General features: G+C 34.2%; 1 protein-coding gene across 2 annotated transcripts in view; it reads left to right on the top strand.

Moving 5' to 3' along the window:
• MYEF2 (myelin expression factor 2) overlaps nucleotides 1-15299 on the top strand; it is a 34256-nt gene that overhangs the window by 15262 nt on the left and 3695 nt on the right. Inside the window, exons 10-16 of one of the 2 annotated variants that reach the window (XM_045900135.3) lie at nucleotides 3657-3758; nucleotides 5242-5292; nucleotides 5589-5657; nucleotides 5902-6000; nucleotides 6296-6358; nucleotides 8077-8285; nucleotides 8364-8415. In XM_045900135.3, the coding sequence (XP_045756091.1) occupies nucleotides 3657-3758; nucleotides 5242-5292; nucleotides 5589-5657; nucleotides 5902-6000; nucleotides 6296-6358; nucleotides 8077-8285; nucleotides 8364-8415 (645 nt within the window). The remainder of the gene's footprint in view (nucleotides 1-3656; nucleotides 3759-5241; nucleotides 5293-5588; nucleotides 5658-5901; nucleotides 6001-6295; nucleotides 6359-8076; nucleotides 8286-8363; nucleotides 8416-15299) is intronic. The other variant, XM_045900137.3, reaches the window with a different exon arrangement.

Below are 15299 nucleotides of genomic sequence, written 5' to 3' on the forward strand. Positions count from 1 at the left end.
TAAAGTTGAGACTCCCCCTCTCTCCTGACCACCAGATATACCATACCAAGAGGAAACAACTTAAGGAATATAGTGTTTATCACTTAGGCTTTAGTCATTTGGCTACACATTTATACATCCATAAACACTACATGAAATTGTTTTGCTGGATATAAAATTTGGGGTGAGTGACATCATATTGTATATATTATTCTGCAGCTTGCTGTTTTTGGTTTAATATCGTTTTTGAGATGCATTTATATTGATAGTTGTAGCTCTAGTTCCTTCATTTTAACTTCCTAATACCACATTATATATATTTTTGTTTTTCAGGTTATTCTAGTTTTTGGCCATTAGAAACAGTACTAAGTAGGGGAGTATTTATTCTTTTTCTGTTAGAATAATCTGTTCTCTCAGTGTTCATGAGAAATTACTTGTAATACTGTCTGGCCTTCCTGTATTATTTGGGGGAAGACTTGAACTAATGATTGTTCATATTTCCTATTGCTTCTTGAGTCAGTATTGGTTATTTCTATTTTTCTAAGATTTTTACCATTTTTGTTCATTTTCAAATTTATTGGCATAAAATAGTCTCTTAAATTTCTGCTACATCTATAGTTCTTCCCTCTGATACATTCCAAAGGTTTGCAATTTCTCTTTTTTCTTGGTCAGTTTTGCTTAGATTTTTCAGTTTAATTAGTGCTTTCAAAGAAGTGAATTTCATTTTTGTATCTTAATTTCTGCTCTTTGCTTTAATACTTTCTTCTCTCTCTTTCTTTGGCTTTAGTTTCTTATTTTTGTCCAAATTCCTTAAGCTGAATGTTTACTTCACTAATTTTGCAGCCTCTCTTTTCTAGTAAAAGTAGTTATAACTATTAAATGTAGCGGTTGTACACAGGTTTTGGTATGGAGTATTTTTATTGTGATATAGTTTTTATTAAATTACTATTATGATTTCTTCTTAAGCCATACATTTTTGAGTTTCTAACTGTATGGGGCTTTTTCTTACTAATTTTTAACTAAACAGTGTGGCCAGAGAAGATATGATTGTGATTCTTGGAATTAATTTGGACTTTGCATTATGGCCTACTATATGGCACTATTTTAATATATATTCCAGGTGTGCTTGGTGAGTGCAGTGTTCTATATATGTCCATTAAATCAAGTTTGTTAATCATTTACATTTTCTTATGTCTCTATTAATAATCATGTCTGCTTGTGCTGTCAATTACTGAGAGTTGTATATGGTAAAATTTCCCACTAGAATGTTGGATTTGTCTTATTTTTTCTTGTTTTTACTTTAAGTATTTTGAAACTAACTTAGGTACATCCAAGTTCAGATATGTTTTCCTAATGAATCAAAATTTTATCTTTTAAAATGATTTTATCTTTAGTAACTAAGTCTTTTGTCTGATATTAATATAGATACAACAGCTTTGTTTTGTTTATTCACATTTATTGATTTATTTGGATTTTTGCCCATTATCTTATTTTATATTATATTTTTCTGGTTTTTTTACAAATATTTTTCTCCTATCTTGCTTTCTCATTTAGTGGTTATCCTGGATTTTTAATATAGTGATATGAAGTCTGGAGTTAATGTAATTCTTTTATTCAATAATAGAATGACCTTTGAATGTTTTAGTTCTGATCACTTTTCTACTGATTAGGTGCTATTATTGCTCATTGTCTTAGTTCTGTATTGCTTTTTTTAGTCCCCCAAATTAGGCATTACTATTATTTACCATTTTTTTTTATCTTACCTTTCTCTGCTTTCACAGACCCTGGCACTAATTTTGTTTTCCCTGAAGGATATATTTTAAAAGCTCTTCCAATGAGGATCTGTTGTTAGTAAATTTTCTCAATTTTGGATAGTCTATATAAATATCTTCAAAGATAGTTTTGCTGGTTTGCAGTTTAAGATTGGTAGTTATTTTGTCTCAGCACTTTGAAAATATCCCAGTCTTCTGGCTTCCATTGTTGCTATATTAAGTCAACTATCAGTTGAAATGTCCTTTCTTTATAGGTAATCTTTGTTCTTCATGTAGCTGATTTTAAGATACTTGTCTTTGGTATGCAGTTTTCTACAATGTGGGTATGAATTACTTTTTATTGAGCTTTCACAATATGAGGATTCAGTTTTTTTAAAGTAAATTCTGGAAAATTCTCAGCTCATGTGTCTTTGAATATTGCCTTTTCTTTCTTTACAGGGCAGTCTTTTTCTCCCTCAACCAAATTTACCTTATCACTTATTATTTATCATCTTTCAAGATCCTGCCTGGCTTTCTGCAGGGCTTCTGGTTTATTTTTGCCCTATTAGTACTCTTCTATTTATTTAGATAAAAAAATATCCTCTGTTATATTCAGACTTCTTCTGTATCTGTTCTTTTGAGATTCATGTTTTTATATATTCTTCTCCATTGAGATATAATATGAATTCATAGACTTTGACAGAATCAGTTTGTTGTTCTAATCATTATTAATGTCCTCATTTTTCCCTTCTCTTATTTTGCTCAAATTATTGTAACTTGTTAAGTGGGAGTCTTCTCATTTCCTATGCTGCTGATACTCTTACTTTTGGTAAAACTTGATTTCCCAGATTTTGGAAGATTTTTTTTTTTTTTTTTTTTGTCCCAGAGACAAGGGATTGGCCTAATTTCAAGGAGTCCTGGTTCTTTTTAATGACGAATGATATCAGAGATAAAAATAGGAGTTTTAGGTATAGACATGAGATTGCTGTTAGTCAAATGTGCTATTGCTTTCAGTTAGACCATTTTTAGGAACTGAGCTGAAAAAACATATTTCATTTACCAGATCACATTAATCTTTCCAACTTAACACAACATGCTTCTGTACTTTATCTTTTAAAAAATATATATGGTATATCGTTTTCTCAGCCCCTGCCACTTAATTGCTACATTGACTAGCAAGAACTTTAAAGCCATACTCAGATTTAGTAGAATAAAATAGTTCCCACTCAAATGTTAAGTCTTTAAGGTCGTGAAATCAACTTCTTAAAGTCTATTTTCAACAAATTTAATTAGTTTATTTTAAGAGAGAGTAAAAAGAATACTAGATTTAGAGAAGAAAACTTAAATTCTAGTCCTAGCTTAATCCCATAGCTAAATGGCATTATACAAGTAACTTAAAGTCTCAAAAATTTCCTACTCTATGGAAAATAGATGTGAAAACACTTAGGGTGCCATATAAATGTCAATAAATATGTCATGGACAAAACCAGATAATGTAACGTTTGTTTTATTCAATGTTATGTTGTCATTGTTGTTGACTTTTTAGTTTGATTTAAAGCATCTTAAAAGTAATTCTTCTTAAGTGGTTCTACAAATTTGAGCAAGGTTCTCATTTTCAGATATGTATATCATTTATAAGGTGTATAGTATTATTCAAAATCCTCTTGGTATTTCATTAATCCTTTTCAGTATGCCTTAAACCCAGGATATAAGATGGGCCTGCTTCATAAAACACTTCTCATTAATAAATGGTATTATAGTGAGGCTTCAGTGGGCTGCATTCTGATGAAAGCAAGAACCAGTGCTCTTATTGGCAAATTTGCAAAATTTTGGAAATTTTACTACAGGCATCTAGCTTTAAAAAATTAATTTAGTGCCAGTTAGTTAATTATATATGGGTTAGTAATATTCTTATTTATGCTTTAGGCGGTCTTGGAGGCATTGGAATGGGACTTGGTCCAGGCGGACAGCCTATTAGTGCCAGCCAGTTGAACATAGGTGGTGTAATGGGAAATTTAGGTCCAAGTGGTGAGTATTCTCACATTCTTATTTCTTTTTAAATGGTACATTTGCTAGATTACAAAGCTTACATTTACTAGTTTGTAATAATGTTCAAAGGACTCTGTTTATAGTTGAGCATTTAGGATATCATTCAGCCTGAAAAAAGAATGAAACCTCAAGAGCAGAGAACATGAAAGAGGGTGAGCCAAGGTCAGTCAGGTTCCTCGGAGGCCATCTGTGTTGTAGCTAGTCTTTTAGCACTTTGGATTTTAAAATGTCTGTAAGGCGGAAGGCAAATGTTTAAATGTAGTGCCTTGTGTGTTGTGGATATACAGTATTTGTATTGACTGAAATGCTACCCTATCATAAGCAGGTGAAATTTATATGTATAGCTGGGAAGGTAGCTTTCCAGAGAGCTGTTTGGCTCTTTACCTAGACTAATTTACAGTTTGTTTTTGAAGATTAGTTTTTTAAACTTTGTGGTTTCAGAACCCTTTTAGTCTCTCAAATTTCGTTGAGGATCCCAAAGTGCTTTCATTTATGTAGTTATGTTTGTCAATATTTACTGTATTAGAAATTAAAACTTAGAAATTTAAAACTACTTACGTATTTAAGATAACAGTAATAAACTCGTGTTAATATAAATATAATTTTTAAGAAACTAAGTTGTATTTTCCAATACAAAAAAATTAGTGAGAAGAGTGGCATTGTTTTACCTTTTTTGTACATCTCTTTAATGTTTGGTTTAATGCAAGACATCCCATGCCCTTGTATCTGCTTCTGCATTTAGTTTGTTTAGAGTATCATACAACATGTAGTTTCTGGAAAATTACACCTTATATTCATGAGAGAATGAGAGTAAAACAGTCAAATATCTTAATATTATGTGATGAATGAAATAGTTTTAACTTATTGGACCCCAGGCCATACTTCAAGAACTGTGTCTTAATTGATGGACTAATAAATGCTATCAGATTCCTGTTTTTGCTGAGATGCTATAGCTAAACCTGTAAATTATGAGGGTAGCTATACCATAATCATTCTGACCCAAACAGATAGAAACTTTGTCCTTTACTCTTAGGCCCTCCACCCTCCTAAACACATGCTTTTTTATTTTTAGTTTTTTACTGCTCCCTTAGCTGCCATGTAAGGAGTCCTTACTTTCTGACTTGATCTCTCAATCTGCTGTGGTGATATTTGTGTTTGTGTGGTGTGTTGAAAAAAAAAAAAAAAAGAGGGAACGGTTACCTAGTCCTGATATTCTCTGCTTGAATGTGAGTGTGACCAGTGACTTTTGTTTTCTCATTCAATAAATATTCATAGAAGCCTCTTTGAAGACTCATGCTTAGACAGCTGATGTGGCATAACACACAAGCCACCTGTGCCCTGCTGCTTCTCTAGCGTTCCATCATGACTAGGCCAGTGGTATCTTTTGCTGTATTGCGCTATGTCATTCTTTAGTCATAAAAATAAGATTGACTGAACGTACATACTGTGTATTTTATTTGAGGTATGGGAATGGATGGTCCAGGTTTTGGAGGAATGAATAGAATTGGAGGAGGTATGTATAAGCATTTGTTTTTTGTATGTACCCATCACCATTTTTAGTAAATTAGAAGCTGTGTTGAGAATTCCAAGGAAAAAAACATCATGGTTTATTGTTGGCTCACACCTAAAGGCTGCTAGCAGAAATTGAGCCTGGTACATACTTAAGGGATATGGAAATTGATGTGTTAAGAAGCCCCTGGACAAGGTAGGGTGGATGAAGAGCTTACTGATGAGACTTAACATTTACAAAATGTACCTTTCGGCTGTATAACTGACAGTCAAATCTCAGAATTAATCTTTATTCCATAGGAATTGGGTTTGGTGGTCTGGAAGCAATGAATAGCATGGGAGGATTTGGAGGAGTTGGCCGAATGGGAGGTAGGTAAATGTAGGAATGGGTACTGTAGACGTCTTCGGAGGGCATATTGGCATAGGGAATAGGGACAGGCATGATGGGACTGGGGATATTATATGGCATGTGAGGTAAGTTGGTAAATCACGGACCTTTTTGTATTTGTGACTTTTGCTGTCTTTTCAGTTTAGTTTCAAAATTTTCCTAAATGGATTACCATGTACTCTGATGCACTTGAAAAAGGGTTAATTTGTTGCATAATCTTTTCAGAGCTGTACCGTGGTGCGATGACTAGTAGCATGGAGAGAGATTTTGGACGTGGTGATATTGGAATAAATCGAGGCTTTGGAGATTCCTTTGGTAGACTTGGTAGGGCTGGCTGCATATTTCTCCTTTTCTTTTTGCAGGTCATATTTTTCAGTCTGTTTCCTTTTTTTTGTGAACAATTGGAAGTTAATAATGTTTCACATAATTTATTACTTGATGAAAAATACTTTAGGAATTTTAATGTACTTGCTTGCTTTTTCAGTCTATTATATATTTGAACCCTATTTCTAGAAGACATATTTATTGGTTACTGTACATCTGAGAGCATAGTACCTTGGGGATTTTAAAATACAATTATTCAAATTAATTAGTATATTATCTTTCCATCCTTGTTTAGGCAGTGCAATGATTGCAGGAAGAATAGGAGCTTCTAACATGGGTCCAGTAGGATCTGGAATAAGTAGGTTTAAATTTTACTAGAATTTATTCAGTAATATTTGAGTGCTTGCAAAAGAGTTTGCAAGAGTAGTTATTGTAGTATAGTAATACTTTGTTCTTATGTGTTAATATGTCTTGTCATAATTTAGAGAAATTTTGATACTTAGGTTTTCTGTTTGATCACTGTTTGAAATTTCTAAACTAACTTTGAATTTTACTTCTTTGACATTTCTAAACTAACACCAGAGTATGTGTTAACTGTCAGCTAATCCAAGAAGCTCCATTCCAACTAAGGAATCGGGGGATTTCTGTGATCACATGTCAGGAGCAACTTTTGCCTTAGCACCAGCTTTGTTCCCTTGCCTGTTGTCTACAGCTGCTCTTGGTGACTAGCTTATCTCATCTCTGAACATCTTGTGTCTTTTGGTAGATGCAGGTGAATCGCCCCAGTTGTAATACCTCTAGAGACCCCTGAGGTTGAGGGCTAAGATTGAAAGAGATGTTTATTTCCTCTCCTCTTAAACCTCTCCTGTGACAGAATCAAGAGCAGTTGCCCCATGTCTTCCATCTGTTGCCACTACCACATTTGAAGCCTTATATTAAGTCTTAAGACATGGCTCAGTTTTTGATCTCTGTTGCTTACTGAGCCATGTCTCTATGAGCTCTCCATACTTTACTGACTTCTTTTAATTGAAATCTCACAAATAGGAAATACAGCCTACTTGAACTTTTCTAAAATCCTATCAGCTAAAGATATTTACTTCCGTTGTACCTTGCTTCTCGTTCCCTTTCATCATTTTTTTAGCCTTGGTCATTTTCCCATTAATCATAACTTCCCTACTTTCCTTTTTCACCTCAGTGTTTATACTTCTGTTTTCCTACCTTTGTATTTGTTATTCATAGAGAGTCAATTTGAAGGTAATGTTAATTTTTAGAATTTCTATATATGGGGATATTAAGTACAAGAAAAAAGGGTGTTTTGAGAATGAATAGGATTGGAATTAATTAAAGGGGACTCAGTGCATAAGCATGAATTGGGTATGAGCTATGAGTTAAATTCTCAGGCTCTGGCCAAAGGTGCATGATTCCATTTTTTGTTATCTCCTTAAGTTCTATATAATATTGAGATTAAAAGTTAGGTTTTTCTGTTGTTATTGAAAATTGAATTGATATGAAAGAGAAATTGCATGAAAAACAGAAGATACTGAGGTGAAAGAATATTAATGTGGGAGAGTATGATGAGATCAATAGTTAACGTGTTGGAGTTGTAATAATTTGAATTCACTTCGTATATCTTTGTTCTAGCATTTATTAAACATGGTATTATTAAAGAAAAATGATAAAAGCTACTATAACATTAATGGATCAAATAACTGGTAGAGAATTTATATAACTTATATGATGTGTTTTATGATCAGAATATAATTTTATAGAAGTATGTATGTATGATGTATTTATGTAGTGGCTAGAATGAGGAGATTCAGTTAGCCATTAACATTCAGCTAACTGAATGTATACAGATTAAATTCTGTTTCTTAGAAGATTGTTCCATTGTGTATATGAAAATGCTTTTATGTTTATATATGATCCAGTTATATAAATGAATTAATTTTTCTCTCCCTTTCTTTCTCAAAAATGATTTTCTCCCTCCTCTTTTTCCTCTTCTTTCTCCTTTTTCTTCCATTTTTAAAACAAAAACACCCAAATTCCCAAAACCCCCCTTCCCTTCTTGAAATCCAGGTGGTGGCATGGGTGGCATGAACAATGTGACTGGAGGAATGGGGATGGGATTGGACCGGATGAGCTCCAGCTTTGATAGAATGGGACCAGGTATAGGAGCTATACTGGAAAGGAGCATCGATATGGATCGAGGATTTCTATCTGGGCCAATGGGAAGCGGAATAAGAGACAGAATAGGCTCCAAAGGCAACCAGATATTTGTCAGAAATGTAAGCAACTAAATGTAAAGGATACTTAAATTTTTTTTTTCTTTGTATATCTGTTACTAATACCTTTTTTCATTCTAGCTGCCTTTTGACTTGACTTGGCAGAAACTAAAAGAGAAATTCAGTCAGTGTGGTAAGTATGCTAATGACTGCAGACATGTTAATATTGATTATGGAGGAACAAATGATTTTAAACTTTTAAGCACTGTGTTTAGACCTTACCTGTCCAGATGTTTGTTCCTGGATAGTACGACAGGTCTGATTCCACTTCAAGTAAATTACTCTGTTGTCTTCTGACATAGAGCAGTGCAAATTACTACTAAATAACCAGATTCAGAGTAGAGCCTATCATTGCCTTCTTGTGGATAAAGAAAGGGCTTGTTTTATTACCTGATTTTTAAAAGGTTAATATATCATCATTGCTTGCATTTAAAAAGACTTTTTCTTCTGTGGGAAATATTAATGGAGGGTATATTTATTTCCTTGCTTGTAGTGTAGTGCAGTGCATTGTCAACATGACCCCAAAGTGCTGACATCCAAATGATGTGGAGTTAATAGATGAGACTCATTCTGCACTCTGTTGCCTACACGACACAGGAAACTTAGCTGATAGCATAGAGTCCACTGCCTGGAATTCCTTAGATACATTCTGGTGGCCCTTCTAGCCCTTTTATAAACTATTCTTGGCTGTGATGATGCTGTCTATACAACCTTACTGTGTTCATTAAGTCTGTAGAAGATGAGATGGTTTTATTACTTTAAAAGAGAGCCTTTTTCTTAATGAGAGAATTAGTGTGAGTGGAACAACATAACAGATTTCCTGCCAGTACTTTTCTGCTATTGCATGGTATCCCAGAAACTATAATCACGATGGTAAGCTATAGAGGTGGCATATAGTGATGGAACATTCAGTTTCTGAAAGTTGATGGAAACTTAGGAGTATTTAGAATATATCTTCTAATTTTTTGAGATCATTAGGTGAATAACTTCAGTATTCTCCCACAAAAGTAGCCTTTGGCTACTATCATAAAGTGGTAGTGATTACCTGTGATCAAAGTGATCACGTGGCTGTCATCTGCTGTGTTCTCAGAGTACTTTATACTCGACTCTGTGGTAATAATCTGCTCACATGTTTTCTTCCCTCCTAGATGGAGGCTCTTGATGCAAGAGCTGTCATCTTTATTCTAACATTTTTCATTGCCTTGGTACATATAGTAAGAGTTTGTTAAGTGTTTATGAGTGAGTTAAGCACTCTGAGCAGAACTTACTCATTTATTCACTTATTTACTCATTGAATAAATCTACAAATAGTGTTATTTTTGATGGTCCGATTAGAAATGTGAACAGAATTAGAAATGTGAACAAAGAAAGGTATTATCCCTCTTGCCCTCAAAGAACGTACAGTGTGAATCTGTCTAGGATGTTCTTTTGACTCTTTTTGTTGATCCTTTTTTTTTTTTTTTGTATTTCATTTATATTTTATTCAAAGAAGAGAAACTTAATATTTTTTTATTGTAAAAAAGTTGTTGAAAATGATTTAACTCCCAAACAGGTACCACTAAGAGAAAGCAGAATTGTAACAGTTTTGCAGTGTTGGTAATATTTGTAGGAGTAAGAACATCTACCAGAATGAGTAAGCAGCATTTGGCCATGAATCGCATAGACTGCAGAGGAATGAATATACTAGGGAGGGCCTTAGTGAAATATGTCAAATGAGGAGCAGTGACAGCAGGTATAGATGACCTCTGTTATAGTTTCAGTAGAAAAAAAATCTCCAAATGACATATATGACATTATTTTTAACAGTAGAACTGAGACAAATATAGAACAAAGTGGGGCAAACAAATGACATTAATGAAAATGTGACCAATATTGAGTTGACTTTTCTTTATCATATGTAGGCATATTTCTTTCTGAGGTGAGACATGAGCAAGGCTTGCAGCAAACTTGAGGTCTTTTGGTGGGCTTATTGATGGAGTGGCATTGTTTTGATAGAAGGACATCAGCAATTCAAAAATATTTTCTGAAAGGAAAAAAATAGTATCCAAATCTATACTTAAAAAAATGTGTGCAGCATTTTAGCTGATAAAGTGGTTATTATTCTTTACTTTGTTATTTTAGCTCTCTTCTTATGTCCTTTTTTTGATCAGTCTATAATATGAAAGTAATGATTTTTGTTTTTCTCAATTCTATTGTAAAAGCTTCTGACTTTCATATTTATATTAAAGCAATACTATGTTTAAATAATTCCCTACCATCTTCTTGTTTTTAAACTTGAACTGCATTGTGATGGGAAAGAAAATAAGTTATGGTAATATAGAATTAAGTGTTCAGCTATTGACAGCTATGGAAATTATCTGGCTTGTATGAACTGAACCATCCATTTTTCTGCCACGTCCCTTATTTATTTATTTTCAAATCTTAGAAAGTTTTTTCTTTGTTAGTGTGGGAAGTTTCTTTTTAACCTGCTGCAAGTCAGTAATCACCTCTTTCACAGTAAAAGGCAGATTTTTGTTGTTTTTTTTTTTCCCCTTGAGCCCAAAGTGAGTAAGTATATACGTTTGGTTCCTTCTTAGTAAGAGACTAGTGGTACTCCAGGCATCTTCCCTGGACAATATCTGCCTGCAAGTGGCTCACCAGCAAGCCATCTGCTTATTAAATGTCTATACAGATCTTCTCAACTTACGATGGGGCTGTGCTTAACCTACTGAGCATCATAGCCTTGCCCAGCCTACCTTAAACATGCGCAGAACACTTAGCATTAGGCTACAGTTGGGCAAAATCCTCTAACACGAAGCTTATTTTATAATAAGGTATTGAGTATCTCACGTAATTGATTAAATACCATACTGAAAGTGAAAGAGGGGTTATGTGGGTACAGAATGGTTATAAATGTAATGATTGTTTATCCCTGTGATTGCCTGGCTTACTGGGAGCTGCTGTTCAGTGTCTTCTGCCCAGTGTCGTGAGTGTCATATGACAGATCACTAGCTTGGGGGAAGGTCAAAATTCAAAGTACAGTTTCTACTGTGTATCACTTTCGCACCATCATGATGTCAAAAAAATCGTAAGTCGAACCATTATGAGTTGGGACCGTCTGTAGTGGCTAACTGTCCTTGATAGGGCAAGTACAAAGGCCCTAGAAAATGTACTTTAGGTTATACTACATGCAGTACAGTTCCTCAGCCTTCGTAATTTAGGGGAAAATGTGTTCAGATATCCCCAAATATGTAACAGGATGAGAAATAAGTGACTGTAGTAAAAATAGATCTCTTTTTATCCCACCCTATGTAATTCCTCAGTGACATGCATTTTTAAGAAAGCGGAGTATAAATAAATTAACTGACTCATTCAGAATTGGACCCTACATTAGTTTTAAGTTGTGCTAATGGGGTCAAATAGACATAGTCTTTCAAACTTGCTCCCATGTTTACTGTCCAGTTTAGCTGTATTTTGACCTTCTGGCTCAGTATGATGCAGGGCCATAACATTTTAGAACTGCAGTGCAAGGAAAGCCCGTTTAATTATTCTTCTACAAACCATGTAGACAAATACAACTTTGTTTCACACATTTCCATTATGGAGTTTTTCTAGATCAGTATGCTTGTTAACCGGATAGAAAGTAGAGACTTGTGGTAGATTTTCTTTGCTAAAGCACATGCTGCTTCAAGCATGACTGGTAGCCTTTGACTCTGGAATCATTTAATAGCAAAAATACGGCAGTAACAGTAAAAATAATATACAGAGCATTCATCAATAGAGTCACTTTCTTTTGTTTGTAAAGAAACACTAGAGCTTTGTTTTTTGTCCCTTGTATCAAAATTATGGCTTCTTGTAGAATATCTGATTTTGCTTTTTTTTCTCTTGTTTCTATGTTACAGCTTCACTTTGGTAGTAGATTTATATTGAACCATTTATTTGTGCTTTTAATTTGGTGTATTTTTAGATATGCTTTTATATCAGCATTTCCCAAAGCATACCACAGGATGTTAATAGGCTGGATTAAATAAAATGAAAAGTTCTCTTTCACTGAAGGATAGGTCATTTTTATAACTAGTATATTGGTAACAGCAATATGTTTGATTATTCTGTGGTACTGATTTCTCATTGCATACTATTTTGCCCTATAACTGTTGTTAAAATAGCAGTTCTATTTTTGTTTTTCAGGGAATCATACAAGATCAGTAGATATTTAAGTCATTTAAGAAAGTCCTCAAGAGCATGTAAAAATAGCTAAGGAGGTCTGATTTTAATTTTTTGAAACTAAATTTTTTTCTCCTCGATTATTTATCTTTAGAAAAGTAAATTATCTCAATTGGTGTTTTTATGGGATTTAGAAGAAACTTAGAAAACATACGACTCTTTCTGGTTCTGTGCCTAGTGGGGATTTTTGGACAGTCTAACCATGAAACACATATAGGCCATTTTCTATAGCCTGAGTGTCCAAACTGTAAGCATGTTGAAGCATCCTGGCCGAGAGACCTTGTCAAATTGAAATGCCGTGAGATCATCGTGAGTCCAGGAATTTGGGGGTCTGAGTGTTGATTCCTAAATTGAGAGATACAACTTAAGAGAAGGAAAAAAGAAAGAAACTTGTCTTGAAAGATTGAGACAGATTTTGCACGACATAATTACATACTTTCCTTTGAAGTTTTGAAGGTTTCTTGCTTAATGAACCTTAGTATTATTGCTTATAAACCTATGACGGGATGCTTATGCTAAGAAAAGCCCTAAGTTTTTATAAAAGGTAAAAGTAGAATAAGGAAGAACCTCTAACTTAAAAGCCCTTGAAAATTCTGCATAGTCTCCTTTGGAGTCACTATACAGTGCTGCCATTTACCAAGGTATGCTTCTTTAATTAAACTTCTTTTTTTCAGGTCCCAGCATTCAGGATATTAAGAGGACTCTGGAAATTGCTCTACATCTATCTTTAAAGCTTTTTAAAGTTTCATTTTATGTTGTTTATTAGAAAATGTGATTTGTGTTTTTTGTTTTGTTTTAACCAGTTGTAGGTTATATATTGTTTGGATCTATTTTAATCATGATAATATAATTTTTTCTGGGGATTAGTCTGTTTTATAACTTTTAGAAACAGTTAAAGGCTGCCTAGCCTGGGTTACAGGATCATGGTTTTGGCTCACTATGACATTTATTAACTTGGACCATTTAATTACTATTGAGTGGGTGAGCAGTTGACCAGCAGTTGGTTTAAAAAAATGCAGTAATGGTGGGATGGGAAATGGATGAAAAAACAAAAGTAGAAAAGTGGTCCAGGACTGGGTGATTGACACTGGGGAGGGTATGTGCTCTGGTAAGTGCTGTGAATGGTGCAAGACTGTTGAATCTCAGATCTGTACCTCTGAAACAAATAATGCAATATATTTTAAGAAAAAAAAAAAAAAGATAGCAGGAGGGGAAGAATGAAGGGGGGGAAATCGGAGGGGTAGACGAACCATGAGAGACGATGGACTCTGAAAAACAAACTGAGGGTTCTAGAGGGGAGGGGGGTGGGAGGATGGGTTGGCCTGGTGATGGGTATTAAAGAGTGCACTTTCTGCATGGAGCACTGGGTGTTATACACAAACAATGAATCATGGAACACTGCATCAAAAACTAATGATGTAATGTATGGTGATTAACATAACAATAAAAAAGTAAAAAAAAAAAAGAAAAAAGAAAAGTAGTCCAGGATGTTGTAGATAAGAAAGCATTCAGATCAAGATTTAAACAGTAAACAAATTTTTCTAATCATGCATTGAGACTAAAATTGATCCTGTCACCTGGAAAAGGGCTTATGCGATTTTTTGATAAGCCCTTTGCTTTTATTGTCCACCTCTTCCTTTTTAGTCCCTTTATAGAACTGAATATGTTTGGCTTTCTTAGTTGGTTGCCAGGCTAAAATTAGCCTATGGTGATTTGGCAACTAGATAATTTTCAAGGAAAGGAAATATTATGGTAAGTAGGCACACAACTCACCTGTTGTGGATCAGGTGATAATACATCCCATTTTGCCTGGGGATGGTATCCCTTTGCATCTGTTATTTGTGTGTAATTACTAATAACTCTCCATTTAATTCTCTAAAGTGTTCTAGTTTGGATGGTGGATTTTTATGGACATTTTACAATTTGATAAATGATACTGACTTACTCAAATACCAGTCTCTAGAGTTGGCAATATTAACTGTATATGGAACAATTGTCTGGTTTTCTTCCTCTTCTTCGAAGCTTCTCTGAGGTTCTTTGTGTTCTTACCATCACTGTTTTTACTTTTATTGATTTAAATCTACAGCTCTTTCATGCCTATTTCTATAACCCATTTGGTGCCACTCTTACAGTGGAGTTCAAATTGTTATGTTGAATAAATAAATGACTTTGGAACTGTGATTCATAAGCAGAATTAGTGGGGCCCTTTGTGGCCTGGTAAAAATTAAAATTCTGGACAGTTGCTATTATTTGCAGTTATGAAGGAATGAAAAGGAGGGTAAAAGGGAAAGGAGAGATTAGGGAGATTGGGCAGAAAGTGACAATTTTTTCTAACACTGATTTTGTTTAAATTTAAAAGTTTGTTGGGCATGGTGACTTGGTGGCATTTTGTGCTAGTTTGCCATATTGCTATAAAATTCACTTCAGAAACTAAGAATTTTTTTTAAAGTCTTTATTCATTTGAGAGAGAGAGAGAGAGTGTGTGTGTGCTCACAAGCTGGGGGAGGGGCAGAAGGAGAGGGAGAAGGAGGGAGCCTGAGCAGGGAGCCTGACACGGGGCTTGATCCCAGGACTTGATCCCAGGAGCCCCGGGATCATGACCTGAGGCCGAAGGCAGATGCTTAACTAGCTAAGCCACCCAGGTGGCCCCAGAAACTAAGAATTTAACATAAGGAATAAATTTTTTATTTTTCTATTTTGATAAAATATTAAATCCTAAGCAAGTTTATTTTGATTCCTATTTTGTGTATTTTAACATGTATTTTGTTACTTTATATGAATTGCATTATAGTCAGAATATAAAACGAGAATAAT

This window comes from Mirounga angustirostris, unplaced genomic scaffold (genome assembly GCF_029215605.1).
Source record: "Mirounga angustirostris isolate CCGP_5_RB_7025 unplaced genomic scaffold, mMirAng1.0.hap1 SCAF_9, whole genome shotgun sequence".
Classification (NCBI taxonomy): domain Eukaryota; kingdom Metazoa; phylum Chordata; class Mammalia; order Carnivora; family Phocidae; genus Mirounga; species Mirounga angustirostris.